This window comes from Apostichopus japonicus, chromosome 17, assembly GCF_037975245.1.
Source record: "Apostichopus japonicus isolate 1M-3 chromosome 17, ASM3797524v1, whole genome shotgun sequence".
Lineage (NCBI taxonomy): Eukaryota > Metazoa > Echinodermata > Holothuroidea > Aspidochirotida > Stichopodidae > Apostichopus > Apostichopus japonicus.
This window is the reverse complement of record NC_092577.1, coordinates 30,444,398-30,466,897: the sequence shown is the minus strand read 5'-3', so window position 1 is coordinate 30,466,897 and position 22,500 is coordinate 30,444,398. Positions and strand designations below refer to the sequence as shown.

At 37.5% G+C, this 22,500-nt stretch overlaps 1 protein-coding gene across 10 annotated transcripts in view; it reads right to left on the bottom strand.

Moving 5' to 3' along the window:
* LOC139984144 (uncharacterized) overlaps positions 1 to 22,500 on the bottom strand; it is a 60,419-nt gene that overhangs the window by 11,722 nt on the left and 26,197 nt on the right. For 4 of the 10 annotated variants that reach the window (XM_071997890.1, XM_071997889.1, XM_071997888.1 and 1 more), the window contains exons 2-9: positions 10,504 to 10,584; positions 7,917 to 8,105; positions 5,555 to 5,707; positions 3,952 to 5,289; positions 3,155 to 3,268; positions 2,252 to 2,376; positions 1,236 to 1,382; positions 335 to 659 (exon numbers count right to left, since the gene is read on the bottom strand). In XM_071997890.1, the coding sequence (XP_071853991.1) occupies positions 335 to 659; positions 1,236 to 1,382; positions 2,252 to 2,376; positions 3,155 to 3,268; positions 3,952 to 5,289; positions 5,555 to 5,707; positions 7,917 to 8,105; positions 10,504 to 10,576 (2,464 nt within the window). In that variant the 5' untranslated portion in view covers positions 10,577 to 10,584. The remainder of the gene's footprint in view (positions 1 to 334; positions 660 to 1,235; positions 1,383 to 2,251; positions 2,377 to 3,154; positions 3,269 to 3,951; positions 5,290 to 5,554; positions 5,708 to 7,916; positions 8,106 to 10,503; positions 10,585 to 22,500) is intronic. The other 6 variants (XM_071997894.1, XM_071997892.1, XM_071997893.1 and 3 more) reach the window with 2 other exon arrangements.

The window sequence follows — 22,500 nt, the reverse complement described above, 5'->3', positions numbered from 1 at the left end:
TTTCATTGAATAATGCCACAGCTAAAATAAAAAGTGTGTTATTAAAGAACACCAGGTTTACCTGTAAAATTATTAACTTTATTGCCTTACCTTGCTTGATGTCTCAAAAGTACTTTTCGACAGATGGTGACCATGCAGTTTACTTTGATTGAACAACAGTGGTTATTAAGCTAAAGACGAAAACAACTTTATCTTACTGCGCCATCCTGGGGTAACAGCTTTGAGTGGTGGCTATTAAAATGCTCCATAATTTTGAACTTGACTTTTTCTAACACATTTCAACACTCAATACTCTTTTCATGACCCTTTGACACTTGCCCTCCTAAAAACTCACCAGTCGTTTCCTGGGTAGCAAATATCGCTTTCGGTAAGACCACTGACGTATGTGCATCTTCCGGTTTTTGCTTTATGGGATTAAGAGTGTAATCCCCCGGATTATCCGTTGCATCCAGGTGGAATGCCTGTACTTGAATAGCGTCCTCTGTTATCGTAAAGTTATCCTCCACCTCTAAAGTCTGTTGCAGTTGTTGATCCATCATTTGAACCATTTCTGAGGTTGAAAATGCTGTGTCCATGGTATTAAACTGACCGTCACTGACCTCTGCTTTCGAGAGGTCAGTTAAGACGGTGTCCACGGTACGTACCACTGAATTGGTCACCTGGAAGTTAATAAGGAATACTTATAAACCGCGATTTACAAACACAATGCAAATGTGAGTTAGTAATTTTTTTATTCTCTTTTCTTTTCTTCTGAATGTTCAATGTTCTCAATTATAAGTTCAATATGTTCAATATAACAAATTTATAACATAACTACATGTTATGCATGTTTTTATATGTAACTACCCATGTATAGCAATATCTATGGATGCAGTGACGTAACTAAACCTGTGCGAACGAACACCCGGGGCTCGTAATCTCGTCTCGAAATGTGATGAAATTGGTCTCTCAGAATACTGAGTCAAAACTATCAACACTAAGTGACAATACCTTCCGAGAATCAATGAATGACATACCTAATGGTCTGGTGTGTGTGGGGGGGGGGGGAATAAATGAACGACAAACCTAATGAACTTTGTGTGTTGAGTGGGGCGGGGAGGGGGAATCAATGAACGAAAAACCTAATGGATTTTGAGTGTTGGGGGTGGGGGGGTCTTGTAAAAGTTTATTTTAGCAGATTACCCAATCTTAATGGGGGGGGGGGGAAATAGTCGGGATGGGGAGAGGGCGTTTACCGATTTCGACGACGACCCTGTCCCAACAACTTTGGTTAAGGTCTGTGCGACATCTGTGACGTCATCTGTGCTGATGTCTTCAATCTCCTCTGTGATGTGTTGTAAAGTTGAGGATACTTCTTCTACGTTACCAGTGGTAACCTCTGCCTGTTGATGAAACGATAGATAGGTATCAAATGAGACAAGACAGTAAACGTTAAAAGTCAGAGAGAGAGAGGGCCAATGCGAGGGGGGGGGGTGGGGAAGGCATAGGGTGGGCGAATGGGCAAGAAGATGAGGAGCGTGATTGTTGGCGAGATAGACGGTGAAGTTAAAATTAAAACAAGATAATTAAGAAATGGGTTTACTCTTTAACGTGGGGTTGACGCTAGTTGTTGAGATGCAAACCACTAGAAGTAAGCATGGCAAGGTGAGTGATTCGCGTGTGCACAAACAGTCATACACGATGTTCTACCTCTTACCAAACGCTTTTATAATCAACAGATGTGAGCCAGCCATCTGGGGGGTTGAGTAGGGTAGTCAATCCCATCAAAAAGACCCCCCCCCCCCCCAATAAAGACCAAGAAATGTGTTAGGGTGAACGGATGAACTGTCCTAACGAAGGACGTTGGAACTCCGACGATAGTCAAACATTAGTTCAGGATGATCATACTTATAAGACACTTTTCTTGTTATACAAATTACATTTTCGAGTTTTAATAAAAAGAGCGGATCTATCTCTTCATGAAAAGTTTAAACTGTATAAAATAAACTATATAAACACAGTATACTATTCCGGGAATATGAAAAATATAAAACATGTTGATATAAATTCATTTCCACTTTTTATCAAACAATCACACATGGCATCACGACACCTACTCCCTCCCCCACCCCCATCCCCACCCCACCACCGCCTTCTCAATGACTGTGTCTTTTTAATACACCCTTGTATTGTATTCTCCATTGCAAAGCACGTGTCTCATCTGTCGTTTGGTGATGTCACTTTCTATAGCTAGGAATAAAATATGCCTTACTGTCAGCAAATCTTCTGGTTTGTTAATGGTTATTTCAGCACCACAGTCGTTCCTGATAGGGTCATTCCAGATAACTTCCAAATCGTCAGTAAGGTTACACCGTCTACTCCAAACCGGTATACCGGCTTGAAAAAAAAGTAATAAAACAGAATTTTTTTGTATATGCAGGCATTTATATAAAGTATATATCATGAACATATACATATTTATATATATATAAGAAATGAATTTGTATTAAGTGTTATGACTTATATATAGTTAATAAATTAAGAACAGCAGACCAGAAAAATTCCACTTCACTACCAGTTTCGTCCTTTTGGGACTCATCAGGCGAAGGAAGGAATCGAACCCCGGATCTTGAGTCACAGACCGAAGTCCGTAGCACTCGACCACCGTGATTCTACTGGTGTTTGAAGGCGTATAAACTGGCTTTGTATAACTAAGTGTTATGATTGTATAGAGTACAGCCCTGGTGAATATATATATATATACATACATATATATTTACACCTTCGTCATCTGATCCAAACATGGAACCCCTATACCACCTATTCCTATATGACCACTATGAACCTCTTAGTACCATTAAATGTCCACACCACGCGCATGTCCATGGCAACCGTTACACTTATATACTGTAACAACCAACTGACTACTTTATCACTTTTCACTTTATCACTTTTTCCTAGCTGAGAGTATGTACATTACATGGATATAGGAATTGGATAAATATATGAACAGTCAGCTGTGTCGTATATATTTTGTATAACATCGTAAATCTTGAAAAATGAGGTTCTCTTCAGAACTTGATGATTTGGGGAATTTCCAGAACTAAAAGGAAAAGGAACAAGAAGTGGTAACAAAGAAACAAAGTATGTAACCTATGCTGAAGAACACTATTACCTTTTGTAAATGTGAGAGGACAAATTTTTGTTGAATTGATAGTTTTGAAGATATCACTCTTAGGCCACGAGACTTTTTCTCCTCCATCCTCGGTTTCGTTCTCTGGACAGAAACCTAAATAAGAGGATGAAAATGACATTCGTTAGCATATATAGGCCTATATATATATATATATATATATATATATATATATATATATATATATATATATATATATATATATATATATATATATATATATATATATATATATATTTATATTTATATATATATATGTATGTATGTATATGTTTATATATATATATAAATATATATATATATATACAAACATATACATACATACATATATATATAAATAAATAAATATGCCCCTACAACATATTGTAACTCCGAGTATCACGTCTGTGAAACGCAAGAGGGAAAATGTGGTTTCGTAGGAGTACAATGAAGGGCAGGGATGTAAGGAAAAGAGGCATAGCTTTCTTGCAAATTTAACGGAATTAAAAAAGTGTATTTTTAGCTTTCGAAGTGTGTAAACGTGTACCGTAGGCTAACATCCCATCTGACCTCCGTGCAGACTTCTGTGCCCCTAATTTAGCCAACCATGTGCACTTCCTTAATTTTATATTGGTGCTCTGCTTAGTTTGTTGATGCCCTTCGTACTCAAAATAATCCTGACTACGGACGATACTTTTGAATTCTTTCATTCAAAGTTATAAAGATCGACAAAAAGTATGGGAAAAAAAAGGCGTTATAATTAAAACGTTCCCCAAAAAGAAAGATCGACAAATTCTTACTTTGATTTACATCTTCGCACATGTACTCTTTGGTGACGTCACGAATATCATCGTAAGCTTGACATGTTACTGGACTGGTGTTGAAACTAATGATGTGTGAATAGCCGACTTTGAGGCCAAATCCATAGGACATTAACATATAGGACGCTGTATCGTGTTCATGACGGAATGTATGGTACCCAGGAGTAACTTCCAGATGAGAAACGCACATTGTACCTCGCCTTGTCACATTTGATCGATTGGATATTGAATCCTGGTCAAGGGTAAAATGTGTTGCTCCATTACAAGTTGAAGTCACAGCTAAGTAATGTGTCATGTACAGGTGGCTTTCAAATGGGTAAATGTAGAAAGCCTGATGTCCGTGAAGAAACTGACGATGCGGGGGTATAATTGACATTGATGGGTCCCCAATACCTTCCTCGGACGTTACCCGTGACGTTGAAAACAAAACGACCAAGACCGGGTTTATTGACTCCAGAGAACGTAACCCACCCGTGACTGTACTTAAACTGTGCTCGCCTTGGTTCATCTCGAAAGGGTCTTCGTCTGTGGTATTAATGACTGTTTTATCGCGCCCAGCTATCACCAACATGGAATATTTCTTTCTATTCAAAAAAGACGGAATAGTGAATCTTTGTCCCCATTGGTTGAACGGAGGAAATTGTTCCACCAGATAATCACATGTGCCGTCGCCAGGTGGTATTCCTGCGCAAATAGATCCGGAGACGACGGCAACTGGTCTGTCTGCTTCAAGGTGCATGACAACCACGTGGTCGTCGTCTTGGTCGTCTGCGCGGGAAATATAAACCTGATACGTCTGGAAGGAGTTAAGACTCTGTTGTATGACGTCTCCGGTCGAAACGACTTTTCCCGAAGAGACGACTTTTCCGACGGAAACCTTTCTGCTAAACTTGATTGTGACTTTCGTTTCCTCAGACAGTGCACTGATAGTGGCAATTCCTTGCATTGTGCTGTATATCAAAGGTACGTAGTATTCTTCACCGAGACTAGCTACTGGCAATACTTGAAATGTATTCAAAGAGCCGGAATTCTCACTCATTGCTGTTACACTTATGTCGTAATTTGAAACTACCTTCACTGTGACGTCAGCCAGATCACGAGATCCCATCGCAACATATGATTGGTTAATGTGTACCGACGATCTGTTACGTGGTAGGATGGTTTCTGTCCATCGACGGTGTCCATGTGGTATTGTAATGTTAACGATGGCTGTCCGGTTGGTGACGCTCATCATAGACAAGACGAATGAGCTACCCTCGAGTGCCTCTGGCCAGGCAAAGACAAAATATGTACCATAGGTACCTGGGTTAGCCCGTCCTGTGAAAACAGAATGTGTGATGATTATAAATGTATTGAGGACATGGAATGTTTGGATGGAAATAGAGGATGCCCTCATACCTATGTAAGGGGGAAGGGATTATTTTTTCCGTTTATAAAAGGTTAAATCCCACCAAATGTGAAACAACGTAGTCAACTGTTATCGTTTTTGCGTATGATCATTCAGAAGGTATCACTATAGAACAGGGGCGGGATGAGTCAGGTATAGAAAGACACCCGTAAATGCATGCATGGTGTGCCTTACCATCTGCGCCATTACAATTCTGTTCGTCCCTCGCGTTTTCGCAATCTGCGAATCTATCGCACACCAGTCGTAGAGGTACACATTCCATCTCCGAACATTGAAACTCGTCACTAGAGCATTCAGGGGGAGTCGTCGTAATACTACGGACTTGCTCTAAACGAACAAACAAAAAGTGGCTCTCGTTATGGAAGTGACCGATTGTTTACATTTACAAGCAACTATTTTTTTTTCAATTTTTGCTCAATTTTTTCCCCCGATGCTGCTCGACACTTATATCCCATGAAAAGGTAGGTCCTTAGATTGATAAGTCTACTTTTAATTTCAACTATACTGAAGTACATGGAGCCGGGAATAAAATGAAGCTTTTTAGATGTTATTAAAATAATTAAAATTTCCAGACGACAAAATGTTGAGGATGGAATCAAATTTCAAATGAAATTAATTTATTACTCTCCAATAAGTGCCATATTTTAATGAAAGTTGTGGGAGGGTGTCTCAGTTCGACGGATGGAGAATCTTCAGCAAATGGACCGAGGGCACTCTAATATTATTCGTCTAATATTAATTCAGCTATAGCGGCTATACGTGTATATTTTATGCATTTTGCAAGTAGAAACAGTTTTTTAGTAAGTTGTTCATATTATTGAAACAAAATCCCAATAGGGATGTTCAACCACGGCCTAAATCAACAAATGGGCGCTGTCATATTGGTTAAATCTAGTTCCGCGAAACTTGAGAGGTATCTCTGACGGACACTTCTGGTCAAATACGTGCACATTAGCTCATTTATACAAAATGTGACATGTTCATATTTACACACGATTTTTAACACTCATAAGTGGCACGGTTTAACAACGAAATATTGCCTCTCCGTTCGTTTGGCAACTTTACATACGTCTGGTGATGTTTTCTTGAACCAATGAGGGAGCTTTTCTTTTGGGTATGTTCGATAACGTCTGCTAAATCCAGTTTAATCTTTGTCCAGCAGTAATATTTTACCAAGTCTCCGAAATGGAATACAATGTACTTATGCATGCGTTTTCTCTCTTAACATATGAAGACGGGATCTTTTAAAACATATTTTCATACATATTCATACGTATATGTTTCAGCGCTTTACACAATCTTTGGAGATCTGTATAATCAGTACAGATCAAGCGTATTATATTAGCCGGAGCTGCATCTAACGCAAGAAGAGCGAGGAACCAGGGCCGTATATAGAGATATACGGCTGTGAGAGGAACAATATGACAGCGCCCTCTGTAAGGAACGTTTACGAAGTGATAACCAATATTTTTCTAGTATACACTTTGTTACTGGCGCTATTGCTGTTTAAAAGTAGTTAAGGCTACATAAAATAAACCTGTACCAAGAGGATACTCGTTAAATATGTTTCTCATCGATTAAATTACCCGATAGCTGGATTATTACAAGACAGTGTTTAATTTAAAAAGTGCCGAGTAAATCTGAATTTATTTCTAGCTAAATTTAGTACCTCTTTTTATAAATAAACGAAGCTTCTTTTTTTGTGTGTGAGTGTAGCTGGTTTCAAAAGCCATTCTCTTTGATCTTTCTTTTGAAAGCAGATACAAATTGATGAGGTTTCAAATAATAGTAAGAAAAGAGAAACACTTATGTCGTCTTCTGTAAAGCACCTATAACTTGAAGAAAAGTAGAAAACGTAAAGTTGTAATTTGAAAGTATAAAGTGTTGATCAAAATCACATTTTCACATAAGGTCTACCTTTCAAACGTTCCGGTTCTTAAGGCAATTAAGTCTATTCAAGAGCATATATGTACGCTTCATTTAAAAATTAAAAAGTAAAGATTTTTTCTGCCACCGATGGAAAATTAACATAAGTACCAAATGTTAGCAATTAGCGCGTGTAAATACAGGCAAACATCATTTGAGAAAGAATATTTGTTAAACATTTAACACAGGTTTTAGTAAAACAATCAAAACAAATCAAACCAAACCAAACCAAATTTAGAATAAAATAATGAAAAGTGAACGAGTTAGTGTTTGCAAAACGATTAGAATTTCTGCTAGTGTTTGTGCGTATCTATATTTCTAGGAGAAAAAAATGAGTTAATATATCATTAATTTTATCAATATTAAAGTAATTAGTAGCAAATGGGTTAGATTTTGGCGTACAAGGGATCAGATTATGTTATAGGCTATACACAGTTAACTATTGTTGATTCCTTCTTGTAGAAGTCAGGCATTTCCTTCTGTTAATCGTAGTCACTCTACACAGGCCTGGATTGGACACCCGTCCCTGTCAACACACGCAAGCGCACACATGCACACCCACACGGACGCACACACCCAAGCACGCTAGCACATACACAAAGCCCTCTACCTGTTGTGGTCGGGACGGTTGTCGAGACCTCGATAGGATGGCGCTGTTTACAATTAGCTTCATCCTCCCCGTCGGGGCAGTCGTTAACACCGTTACAAATGTCATTCCATTTAATGCAGGTAATGACTGGTCGAGGAGGCGGGGAGGGGTTACAGTAAAATTCGCAAGGGTTGTAAGGTGAAGCTGGCTCTAAAGTGAAAAAAGCATGAATTTAAAAATGAAAAAAAGAGAGGAAATTATTACTTCATGTATATTTTTAAAACATTTGTAAGTACAACATTTTCCTGTATATACAACAACAAAAATGCATTGTTGAGTGTAACAGAAGATATAGTAACATGCATTGGCATATGGGTTATCACCTTGCCACAGTTAACATACCACACATGCGCAAGTTAATCGCCAATGAAACAAAATGACTAAATAAACACATGCTGTTGCATTTTTTGCAGTTTTCGACGTCATTTCCATTGTTGGATATTGAAGAGTTCGGAAATAAACTATATTTTGATGGTGATAAAACATGAGAATGAAGGTGATTAAAATCAAGGTTTGGAAATGATTATGTTAAACTTTTACCGTTTCGACTTTATCAGCTCAGTTTATATAATTAACAGTCATAGTGGGTAAATTCGAATATATAGTCCAAGCCTGAGTAATTAGCTATATTGCAAACTTCTGTATATGTTCCTGTTTACTCTGGAAAAGTGATGATAATTTAGTACGTAAGTCAACGAGCAGTTCACCTATATACGCAGCTGGTATGTTTATTATGGCATTAGTGTGTCTTTAAGCAGCACGCACAATGATTAATGTAAAAAGCTCTGTAAGTAACAATTAAGAAAGGATACATGCCTTGTGTTATTCTCCCATCGACCCCCCCCCACACTCCCCCACAGTGCCCCCCCCCCACACACACACACATACAAAAACACATATATATACAAACTAACATACATATACACCCACACGTACACACATATTGACATATACAAACATATACAGACATATACATGACATGACATATACAGACATATACAGACATATACATGACATGACATATACAGACATATACAGACAACAGAGAGAGAGAGAGGACGGCTTCAGTTAGTTCTGTTGAAAAACTTGTGACAAAACTTGCCCTATCTGACTGACTCCATGGTAAAAGTAACCCAGTTCCCCCGAAAAGCAGCGGTGCGTGAGGCATTACTGTGTTGAGGGTCAGGATTGGGGAAAGAGTGCGGGGGGGGGGGGCGGGAGGAACGGAGATTTACGCTCCAAATTCACTGTCTAATTTCTAGGTGAGGAGTATAATGAATTTGAATAAATCACAAAAATAACAATTTTGTAATTACATAACTACCAATAATGCAACATCGATCAACCGACATGATATACTTCATATATATAATTGGAGCATTTCTAACAAAATATCAGGAGTTTGTTAACGACTTTTGTCCTTTTCGCGTTCCATATATAATATATGTTTTCAATTTTGGCAGCATTTTCCAGCTATTATATATATTCTGATACACGATTGATCTTGGCGGCAAATCCTTAATTAAAGGAACGAAATCTTTTACGTTGCAGACTTCTCACTTCTCTTTGCAGTCGATTTGGATATTTTCGCCTCAATGAAATATTCTTCTCTTTAGATGGATAGAAAACCCGACATGCACGCTTATGGCAAGCCATGTGGGACAAACACCGCATAATATATCCGCGTATTAATTCGAATATATCCGCGTAATCATTCGAATGTATACGCGTATTAATTCGAATATAATATGTGTTTTACATGTGTAAAGTTTCGCTTTATGAAGCGATCTCGCAAGCCCGCCAAAACATTTAACGTTGGTATATGTACACAGCAAGAGCGGAAATGTTTTTTCGTGTATATTCTAATTAATCCGTGCATATATTGGATTTAATCTCCATATGTATTTTGTTTAATACGCGTATATATTCCAATTAATACGTGGATATATTCGAATTAATACGCGGATATATTTAAGCCATAGGATTGGCTCATAATATATACGCGTATATATTCCAATTAATACGCGTATAAATTCAAATTAATACGCGGATATATTATGCAGTGTTTGTCCCATATGGCTTGCCATACACTCTGAAGGTAAATACCGACATTTCACTGGTATATGGGAAGGTTAGGTGGGGCGTGGTCTATCCTCAGGGGCGCGGCTGTGTATCAGCAATATGCGAAGCGAAAATCACGCTGTAGACACGTGCTGCGGATAGACATGAATAAACATATGTATATTTACAAGTGAAAGGTGTTTAGATGCATGGTTTAGGGGTCATGTAACTTTCACGAAAAGTGAAACGAATAGCTTTGCATGGTGATTGCTTTATCATGCAGCTAAAGCATGCAGTTACAGTTTGTATTTTGTTTTAAATATGGCCATAAAATGGTAAATTGCCATGCAAGACCGTTGAAGTTTACGAAAGAGAAACTACATCGAAATATAATCGGTTACTTATGTCGACACAATATCTGACCAGAAATAAAGAAAGAAATAAAAAAAAAAAGGGAAAGAAAGAAAGGAGGATAATGGTTACTTACGACTAGCTGATGGAGTAAATATCAGAACAGGAAATAAAACAGCGAAAAGAATGCGTGCCCTCGTTCCAACCATATTTCCATCTGTTGGAAGATTGAGAATACTTAAGGTTAATGGTACTTATTGATCATAAAAACTAGAAATTACATTACCTTCCTCATGCAAACTGATATGATTGACATGTTTTATCCTTGTCTAGAGTTAAGTGACTACTGAAATCAAAGAGTGACTTCAGATAGCATTTTTGGATTTGATAAGAAAGATTACACACACACACATGTTTGTATTACTTTCAGACCGAGGACCCCATTGTAATTTCCATTGTTCAAATCCACACGTACCCTAACCTTAACAATACCCCATACAATAGAATACTTCAGAGGACGTGGTGATTCTTTTGAAATCACAACCGAGGACCTGGAATTCTTTTGTTCAAGTCCTCGGTCAGATAGCAAAACAAACGCACACATACATGTGTATTACTTTCAGACCGAGGACCCCATTGTATTTTCCATTGTTTAAATCCACGTACCCTAACCTTAACAATACCCCATACAATAGAATACTTCAGAGGACGAGGTGATTCTTTAGAAATCACAACCGAGGACCTGGAATTCTTTTGTTCAAGTCCTCGGTCAGATAGAAAAACAAACGCCCACACACACATAAAAACGACACAAAAGATACTGAGTACTTACTAGTGATGTTTCTGGAATAATAACTAATCCAGTTTTTAATGATAGTCACCTTTAAAAAAATATGAAATCATTGGAACGCTCCTTTAAGGCTAACTTGATGATGACGTAAGCTTCTCAGTACTGCAGGCCTAAATGTTAATGTGTATGCATTGTTTCGCTAACTTATTATAACGTCTTTTCTTTTAAACTTCATAAAAGTAACCGGAGCAACCTTCAGCCCTTGGTTGACATTCATCACAATGTTGTCCTTTTGACATGAATGTTATTTAAGGTAATACAATTATGATACGCTTCTGTCTAATGAGTTTGTGTCACTCCCGAAGAACTGATCTAATGGCCTCTATGTTAGACTATAGACTAAGCCGTCCAGACAATTCCATTGATGTGCTGCAGATGTTTAAACGATCACATTTCAAAAAAAAATCAAATTTGTACAGAAATTACACCTGCAGCGGTTTCTTTTTTTTAATGTTGTTCTACACATGATATTCAAATTAATATTGTGTGTAAAACTAATCGTTTACTGACTGCATGTAATGTCAAACTGGCGGTGTTGACAAATGAAATCGTGCCCTTGTTTACTGAAAGCAAAACGTTATAAAAAAAAAACGCCCGAAGTCATATATAAGGAAGGCACAAAATGACAGACGTCTGTTCTTATATTTAACAGCCGACTAACCCATCAAAACAGTTATAAAAACGGCTATAAAAGTGAAACAATGGTCTCTCAAGTTCAACTTAAAATCAGTATCCTGCACTTATCAAATAATTTGCTCAAAGGAAGTTTCTGTAAATACTTTTCTAAGTTAACGAAATAATTCAAAGAAGTCAGAGAAACTCTGGGGAATATGCTTTTGGCAACTTATAGCAAGTTTGTTTTAGCACTTTATACTATCTAGTCACCCATCAATACATGTTACACATCGGTAATATGTTGATTTCGTTATAAATAAACACAATGTAAATTAGACTAGGTGTGTTAACGTAGGCTACTGGTGGGGTTTTGAACCTATAACCCAATTACTGAGGATTGGTCACTTTTAACCGCTGTACCACTTTTTACCTTAACCGCTTCAAAGGCCTGTTGCACTCGGGGCAGAACCTACGGCATGGAACCAGTGGGTTATATACCTCAATGGCGCCATGCCAAACTACAACATGTTTAGTCATCTAGCTTTAACTTGCAATATGTCTTACAAATTTTTATGACGACTTAAGCATTGCATTATATATAGCCAGCATGTTAACCATCAAACTGATAGGCCTTTATGATTTGATTGTAGTTCTAATTGATAACACGCAGGCATCAGGCTTCTCTTGTTACAGGCAAAGTCAATTACCAACAGAGTAAGCTTATCAGTGTATCGTTGTTTTTCCGCCCCCTTTTTTCTATTTTTTATCTCTCTTCAGAAAAATGTAACTAATTTGTTATTGGAGCATATGGTTCCGTTCCTAATATTTCACCGATAAGACGTTGAACTTCCGGTGGAAGCTAGGAACGACAGGTCGTATGAGTTTGAAGCACCCGTATGACTCGACACTGACAGGGAAAAACAACCAAAGCCAATTTTACGCGTGTTACATATACGCGTGCAAAAGCTGTTTTAACATTATTTGGAGACGAACGTGCAGAAGCGAGGAGGTGGTGGAGCGGGGGGAGGGAGGAGGGGGAGTGGATCAGGGCAAGGGAGAGTGTAGAGAAATACGAGTGTGAACACATGTAATAGACATATGCAACACGAAGGAGCTATGCATGTCAATCACAAAACGTACAAATACAGAACCAGAAAGCTATGAGTATCCAACATACCGTGGACAATACAGAACCTGGGAGCTATACGTGTGAAACACACAGCAGACCAATATAGCACAAAGAACGTCTGCGTATGAAACACACAACAACACAAATATATCACCAATGAGCCATGTGTGTGAAACACAAACCAGACAAATATAGCACAAATTGGCTATGCGTGTCAAATCCATCAGAAATAAATATAACAATAAGCTTCTATGTGTGTGAAACACACAGCATACAAATATAGCACCAAGGAGCTATGTGTGTGAAACACATAGCATACAAATCTAGCACCAAGGAGCTATGTGTGTGAAACACACAGCATACAAATCTAGCACCAAGGAGCGATGTGTGTGAAACACACAGCATACACATATAGCACCAAGGAGCTATGTGTGTGAAACACACAACATACAAATATAGCACCAAGGAGCTATGTGTGTGAAACACACAGCATACAAATATAGCACCAAGGAGCTATGTGTGTGAAACACACAACATACAAACATAGCACCAAGGAGCTATGCATGTCAAACACATGAGAGACAAATAAAAGCGTGTTACTTCCAGATACTACCGATTGTGAAAGTAAACTCAAACCGGTTTCAAATACACACAAACCCACGCTGCGGTTCCCACGGTCATAAAATAAATCAAAACTACAGTATCAAACAAATGCGGAATCTGAAAAGGATGTTTTATTATAATTCCTCTTTTTTTTTTATTTTGCAATGTCGTTGTCCGCGGGAGAGTAAGTACTTACTTTAACAATAATACATCAAATATCAAAAATGTATTTAATATCTCATTCTCTGCTGCAAATATGACATGTTTTAATGTTCCTTCACATAGGAGAGTAAGCACATATGCTTGTTCCTCTGTTTTCTATGATTTTTTTCTATGTATTACAATCTGTTAATTTTCTGTATACTTCCGCATGTTATAAAGATACACATTTTTGCAAATGATGAAACAATACTACAGATTTCATTCACGTAGAACATCACACTCGCCGTGACTTTAGTCAATCTGATTGGGAAGTGACAAATGAATGGAAATCCATTAATTTGGACACCATCGGTGCACCACTGAAACACCATGCACAACAGCAATAGTATACATCACTACAACTGCACCCTCCACTACAATACACCACTACCACACTAACTCGCCACCCATATACATTAAAACAAATGAAAACAATTTATTCCATATATATATATATATATATATATATATATATATATATATATCTTAAGATAACAATGGGTATTGCGCGTTGTCCATAAAGAGTTCAACGTATCTTTTTTGTTGTTGGGCATCACGAGTATAAGTGAAACACTTACTCATTATGCCCTCTTACGCACCCGGAATTAGAATCGAAAGCAAAACAGCAGTTTGTATTCATTCAAAATACGACAGAGAAATAACAGCTGCTCTTTTTTGGCATTGGGAGGGAGTATATATCCTTAAAATACTATCAAAATTACGACTAACCATGGCTCGAGGCGTAATTCCTCAAAGCGAGCCTACGTTTAAGTTCCCTATATTAGTAAATAAGCAAATATATACACAAACACGCATACACACCCAACGCACACTCACACACGAGAATGAGAAAACAGCGTGTTTTGTACGGGTTGTTACTTTTGACATGAAACTTAACGGAAGTCTACAAAGATAATTATGAAGATATGTCCATCTCATTTTTGGTCATTTTAGTTTTCTTGAATATTCAGCTTATATTTCAAATTATCGGAAGAGATAATAACACAGGGGAAAAAATGCTATAGCATAAAAACAGAACAAATAACAACATATTGTGTTTCCAACTTGAGAGACAGCCCCACCAATTCAAAATAATCAGACCCTCTACCCCCCCCCCCCCCGCACCCGTGTAATGTACAATCCATTTGAATTATCTCTAAAAACAAAATGCGATAATAATGTTCCAAAGTACAAGCGACTGAAAATGTCTCAATTTGATAAAAAAGTGCAGCTATTCTACGAAACTAGTAATTCTTTGCACTTTAAATTGTCATGCCATGCATGAAAGAGCAATTTTAGGCAGCATGAGTACATCGCTTACACGTCTTTCAAAATGATTTGATATTGAACTGAAACAAAGGGACAAGGATACTTCTCTGCTCCCTGTAGCGAGGTGAATTCCATCTTTTCAAGATTAAAAAAAAAAGAACTATATAATTCCCGTACGTGATTGATCTGATGTAATCAAAGGAGCATAAAAGAAACGTCAATAAACTGACGAGAGATTCCGTTTTCGAGTGACAAGCTGAGAGGTGAATTTTAAGTAATGAGCTGTATATGCATGCCACGGAAAATCCAAGAAAACTAAACACTGAGTTACCCATATTTATGATCGCCGTGAATGCGTGGGCACGAAATCGTTAAAGGGGTAACCTAACAATTCTTTCCCCCTTAATTCAACTCGAGCCTTTCGTTATGTAAAGTTGAAAATTTCAACGAATTATTTATGACAACAAATCCCAGGCCCATAAACTATGATAAGTGGACGAATGGGAAGGATAAGGATATGAGAAGGTATAGGGGGTATATAAGTCCCTACATGCCCCCCTACAAAAAAAATGGGTCCAGTAACGAAAACAGAGAATCTTTCGTAGGGGAGTGGTGCGAAGGGGGGGGGGAGGGGGCAGCCGACCTTGAGCATATTTTTTTAATTTTTGTTTATGTTTTTATGATATCGCTAGTAATTTCAAAATAGAACATGCTAAGACGCAACTTATTAGGCCTGGGAAGTGCCATTTCCAGCGATCTGGGAGGCATTTTCAGCCAAAATTGTGTGCGCTTCGCGCCAACTCATGGTGGTGCTACGCTTAGATAGTTTACAATGCCGTATCTACGGCTCTGATAGTTTGCCTACAGTTTCGCCCCTTCCTTGGCAAATTCCTGGCTATCCGCCTGGAGGGGTGTAGAGGGAGGGATGGGATGTATTCGATACACTGGAAGCATTAAAAACGTACGAATGAGCAACTGGCATTTTGCCAGACCCAATTTGGGGGGGGGGGGGAAGAGTACTGACTTCGATATTTCTGCCTCCCAGTTAACCGGCACGAAATTGCTGAACATATAAAAAAATTCTCCCACAGGCTAGGAGTTGCCCCGCCAAGTAGGATAGGCATTGTGGATAATAAAACTGTATGACAATGCTTTTGCTAGCAAATTTGAACTTGTTTTTTAATCAAAACATCCAGATTCCTGTCTCAACTATAAATACGAATTACGTCTCATTTCTCTCTCTCTCTCCTTGTCCTAAATGAGAGGAAGGTGAGTAGATGATAAATCCTTAATTCAAGATTCCATCGCTGTCATAGCTTGAGTACAAATATACAATCTGAAACAAACTAAACGCTCGCATACCTCCCCTTTAAACGATATATATATGTTTTTCTACCTTAGCAGTTAATTCGTATGTTATGAGAATGGGATGAAAAAGAAAAAAATCTTTTCATAAACTGTTTTTGATTAACAAATGAAATGTACATTTTCAGTTATTTTATTACTCTTTATGTATAGGCTATGTTTGGTTGTCGTTTTTGTTGTTTGTCAATGAAGTCAATCAGTACAAACTAAAGCTGCCATTGGTTCGTCCTCGGAATATATAAGATGAAAAGATCGGTATGGTGAGATATATACGTGGGCTGACAATGCAGAGCTTCAATATATTCTAAAAGGATTATATTCAGTGTTGTTTTATGAATAGGTAATCATAGCTTTAGACGTCACTGAGAAATGAAAAGGGCAGAAATCTCGAAAAATTTCATCAACAAAAAAGTTATCACAATATTAAGCTATAAGCTTTTGTAGTGATCATAAGAAATACCAAGGATAAAAACGATGATATTGATAATAATATCGTGACGTAACCAGTGCACAAGAGCCTGATAAATATTTCTATAAAGATTGCAAACTATTGACAAGCACGAACGAACTTGATATCAATATCTGCTCTTAAAGTTCAACGTTCTTTGTGGGACATAGCCTATAGAGTCCCCCTCCCCATACTGCCCTCACTGCTTCTTAACCAGGAATATTTCTTAACCGCATATCATAAATTTCCAAGCTCCGAATTCGCTGTATTACGGTTTCATTTCTATCTTTTCCCTTTCTCTTCCCCCATCCCTTCCCCATGCATTCTCCTTCCCATTCTCACCCCCATTTATCCGTACCCGGCAAACCCCCGCCCCCTCACACCCTTTAAGTCTGCTACAGCCCTCCTTCTTTGTGGGGTACCTTACGTAATTATTAGTCCTAGATTGGCTTATCAAACTTACCGAGTATGCCTCTACTAATACTATAATCGATACCAATCCCACAGCTTCAACTACAGGACCACAAACAATTAAGGGGGGGGGGGGACACGATATCTGTGTCCTGTAACTTGTAAGGTTGTAAACACAAGGTATAGTGGTTAAAATGAGGAGGGGGAAACACAGTAGTCTGCAAAGGCCCACCGGAACCCCTCTGTTTCCTAGCCTGGCTGCGGGTCTGTTCGTGCGCATAATTCTAATTGTACAATAATTGCTATACGCTCTGTTGAGCTCATTACCAAGGACGCAATTATCACAGAGCGGTAATTCTAGTCTCTATACAGGCTAACTATTACAGAGCTTCCATTTTGTTTAACTTAAAACTCTCATAAAAGAACATGTGCGTATATATATATATATATATATATATCGCTCACGAGAAACAACTACCTATACGTGACATATACTAGGTGTTCTCTCTGCAGCTTGATATTTTTTATGACTTTTTCTTTCACTGATCTCGGTATTTATTCGATCGTAAACTATCCACCTTATACGATCAACTTGTCAGAAACCGAGTCAAGGTTTCCTCCATGCGTGCATATATATATATATATATTGTTATATATCTCTATATACAGGCTATGTACGGTACAGCAAATCCACATAAGGTACCGTAATATGCAGGGGCGTAGCGAGCCCTCTTATTCAAGATGGGCAAGGTTGGAAACATTTCCCCGAAGGAGAGTATATATTATATGATATGCAGATTTTTTACAGTAAGAAAAAGATACAATTTAATTATATAAAAGAAACACGTAATAAACATTTGTAAAATTTTCGAGAAAGTTGGCAATATTTGTAAGGTTATTCCCATGTCACGTTTTGTGATGAAGCTCGCATCTTTAACAAATAAACTACATGAATGTGGAAATTCATGAAAGAATGAGATGATGAACCTCTTTACCAAACCAGGAACCAATAACAAGTATTGCGCATATACAGTAGTATTTCGTGGTGACAGTTAACGCTTCTACATTTTAATACACAATTGCACTTACCACAATCTTTTATAACTTAACTGCAACCATAACTGATATATTGAGGGAAGTTATAGCTTTCGGTAGTGAAATTTGTCGAATAAACAACACTTTAAGAAAACAACTATGATAGTCTATTTATTTATATTATCATTATTTAATTTTTTATATCTATTCTATTGTTGATATTAACACACTGAATGTTTGTACGTTCAGCAAAACTTGTGTGAGATTCTGTGAAACAAAATAATTACCCTATTATTATTATTATTAGAATTTTGCACGTGTCCTGGTTAACATCATTAGCCTAAATAACTTTGCGGAAAAGTTAACCAAATAATATAAGAATATGATCTTCTCTGACTGGCGTTATCAGCACTATGCCCTTCTGCAAGGTAAGCATCTGAGAAGCTTTTATTTGAATTTTTTTTTAAATCAGAAGCATTTCCTCATTGGGTTTCCTGAGCTCAGGGGGCGTAACCAGCCCAATTATTCAAGGCCGACAAGGTTGACATTTCCCCCAAAGAGAAACAGACATAGAATAGCTAGTGGATCAACTCGTGGGTGGGGTCCTCGGCCCGCCCCAGGTGCGCCCCGGCTGAGTCTATGGTCGATGCCCTTGGGAGGGGGAGAGTGGGCCTATATGGCCCGGAAGAAGTTCGCGAGTTTTAGGCAGTTTACAAAAAGGAGATTCCCATATACACTTTTATATTTTATTAAATTTTATTGAATATTCCCAAGTCGCCCACCTTTGGCAACTCCTTTGTCCACATACGGTATGTGTGTGTGTGCATGATATTGTCTGCATGATGGAGGCAAAAAGAATGATTAAACCAAAGAGTGCTATATATTCACCTTGTCAGTAATTGCTTGATATTATACCAAAGGCCGTAATCGGAATGATATCTTCCTGGTGCCAACAATCACCCCCCCCCCTCCCCACCTGCCATCTCGCTCTCTTATTTATCTTCCTATGTTGGTGCTGTATAGGTTCACGTTTCTATTAAGTTCATTACGATATTGTAACCTTGCACAGGGCTTACGCATATGCAACATGTAATAATATGTACTAAAACATTTATAGTAATATATATATAACATATAACACCCCCTTTCAACAGTAGATGCATGTGTACGTATGTAAAGGGAGGGGGGGGGGGGTGTGTGGAGAGAATATCAAAGCAATTGGGAAACTGGTTGTTGGGAAATTATATTATCTTACTATTCTTGATAAATGTATATAGCCCTTACCGGTAATCGCGATCTTTAATTCAACAGTGACGGTGTATGAATATGCATTTCTTGTTACATTGAGGTTTGTATATGATTGTATATACACAGAGCAACCATGTATATGCTTATCGATAAATCGTAGAAGACAAAGCTCAACCCTAATTTAGTTTGAAATATATTTCAGTTACAGGACGCAATTATCACAGAGCGGTAATTATAGTCTCTATACAGGCTAACTATTACAGAGCTTCCATTTTGTTTAACTTAAAACTCTCATAAAAGAACATGTGCGTATATATATATATATATATATATATATATATATATATATATATATATATATATATATATATATATATATATATATATATATATATATATCGCTCACGAGAAACAACTACCTATACGTGACATATACTAGGTGTTCTCTCTGCAGCTTGATATTTTTTATGACTTTTTCTTTCACTGATCTCGGTATTTATTCGATCGTAAACTATCCACCTTATACGATCAACTTGTCAGAAACCGAGTCAAGGTTTCCTCCATGCGTGCATATATAAATATATTGTTATATTGTTATATATCTCTATATACAGGCTATGTACGGTACAGCAAATCCACATAAGGTACCGTAATATGCAGGGGCGTAGCGAGCCCTCTTATTCAAGATGGACAAGGTTGGAAAAAATTCCCCCAAGAAGATTTTTATATCTATATTCTATTGTTGATATTAACACACTTATGTTGTACGTTCAGCAAAACTTGTGTGAGATTCTGTGAAACAAAATAATTACCCTATTATTATTATTATAATTTTGCACGTGTCCTGATTAACATCATTAGCCTATAACTTTGCGGAAAAGTTAACCAAATAATATAAGAATATGATCTTCTCTGACTGGCGTTATCAACACTATGCACTTCTGCAAGGTAAGCATCTGAGAAGCAATTATATTTATTATTTTTTAAATCAGAAGCATTTCCTCATTGGGTTTAACTAGCTCAGGGGGCGTAACCAGCCCAATTATTCAAGGTGGAAAAGGTTGAAAATTTCCCCCAAGGAGAAACAGACATAGAATAGTCAGCGGACCAACTCGTGGGTGGGGTCCTCGGGCCCGCCTCTGGTGAGCCCCTGCTGAGTCTATGGTCGATGCCCTTGGGAGGGGAGAGGGGGCCTATAAGGCCCGGAAGAAGTTCGCGAGTATATTAGGCAAGTTACAAAAAGGAGATTCCCTTATACACTTTTATATTTGATTAAATTTTCATTAAATATTCCCAAGTCGCCCACCTTTGGCAACTCCTTTGTCCACATACGGTATGTGTGTGTGTGCATGATATAGTCTGCATGATGGAGGCAAAAAGAATGATTAAACCACAGCAGAGTGCTATATATTCACCTTGTCAGTAATTGCTTGATATTATACCAAAGGCCGCAACCGAAATGATATCTTCCTGGTGCCAACAATCACCCCCCCCCCCTCCCCCACCTGCCATCTCGCTCTCGTTTATCTTCCTATGTCAGTGTTGTATATAGATTCACGTTTCTATTGAGTTCATTTCGATATTGTAACCTTGCAGGGGCTTACATATGCAATATGTACTAATATATAATTACTAAAACATGTATAGTAATAGATAAACTATAACAACAATTTCAACATTAGATGTTTACGTATGTTTAGGGGGAGGGGGTTGTGGAGAGAATATCATGACCATTCGGAAACTGCATGTTAGGAAATTCTATTGTCTTACTATTCTTGATAAATTTATATAGCCCTTACCGGTAATCGCGAGCTTTAATTCAACAGTGCCGGTGTATGAATATGCATTTCTTATTACATTGATGCATTGTACATGATTGTATATATATACACAGAGCAACCATGTTATATGCTTATCGATAAATCGTAGAAGACAAAGCTCAACCCTAATTAAGTTTGAAATATATTTCAGATTAATTAACTCCTCACAGGGACGAACACGCAGATGGTTAACTTGTTACATTAATGATGGAAACGTCACATTAAGGCGAGCCTTAATGACAGAAGGGTTTATTTTAAAAATTCGCCTACCACTCCATGGGTTAAGAAAAGGGTTGATTTTTTCTATGAGAATTTCTCTCATTTTCTGGGTGTCTCAGATCAGAATCTTTCGGATGGACGTTTTTTTTCGTTAATATTTTTAAATTTTAATATTTTTTATACTTTTATATTTTTTACATATTCTTTATCGAGCGTACATGAATATTCATTGTTATCCTCCTGTATCCATAGTAACCTCAAAGGTCATCAATATTGGCCCTAAATTGTAGCACGTTAAACAATTGCTAAAAGTTTTCAAACAGTGTTTTCTTTGCGGTTCTGATCCCCCCCCCCCCAAGTTGAGGATTATTAAAATAGACAATTAAATATCTCAATATTAATAACTAATATAAGGGTGACAGTAATACTTGTTTAAATCCTAGCGTACTTGGGTGACCATTATCTAACTTGAAAACAGACGACAACTGTTAAGTCCCGCCCCACCCCTTACCCCGCCTCTCACCTTCTCTTTATCTCTACCCCCCCCCCCTCCCCTTACTTTCTCGTAACACTGTATAGCATGAATTCTAACATCACAATAAGTATCACGGAATTCTAACTTCAGAAATCTTAATTCTAACGTCAGAATCTAACGGATGTTATTTTCGATTTGTTCACGATTTGTTGACGAAAACGTAATAAAATGTCTTAACTTTTCCTCGAAATACCTACAAAACAAGTTAACTTGAATCTCTTAATTGTCTTTTTGTTTTTACTCTTAATAAATAAAAAAAAAAACGAAAAAAACAAAACGCCTACAGACATATTTTACGTGATTTCCAAACTATTAGGATATTTTATATACAATTCTGCCCAGCGGTTTTTATGGTTATAACTTTATATAAACCTATATATAAGCA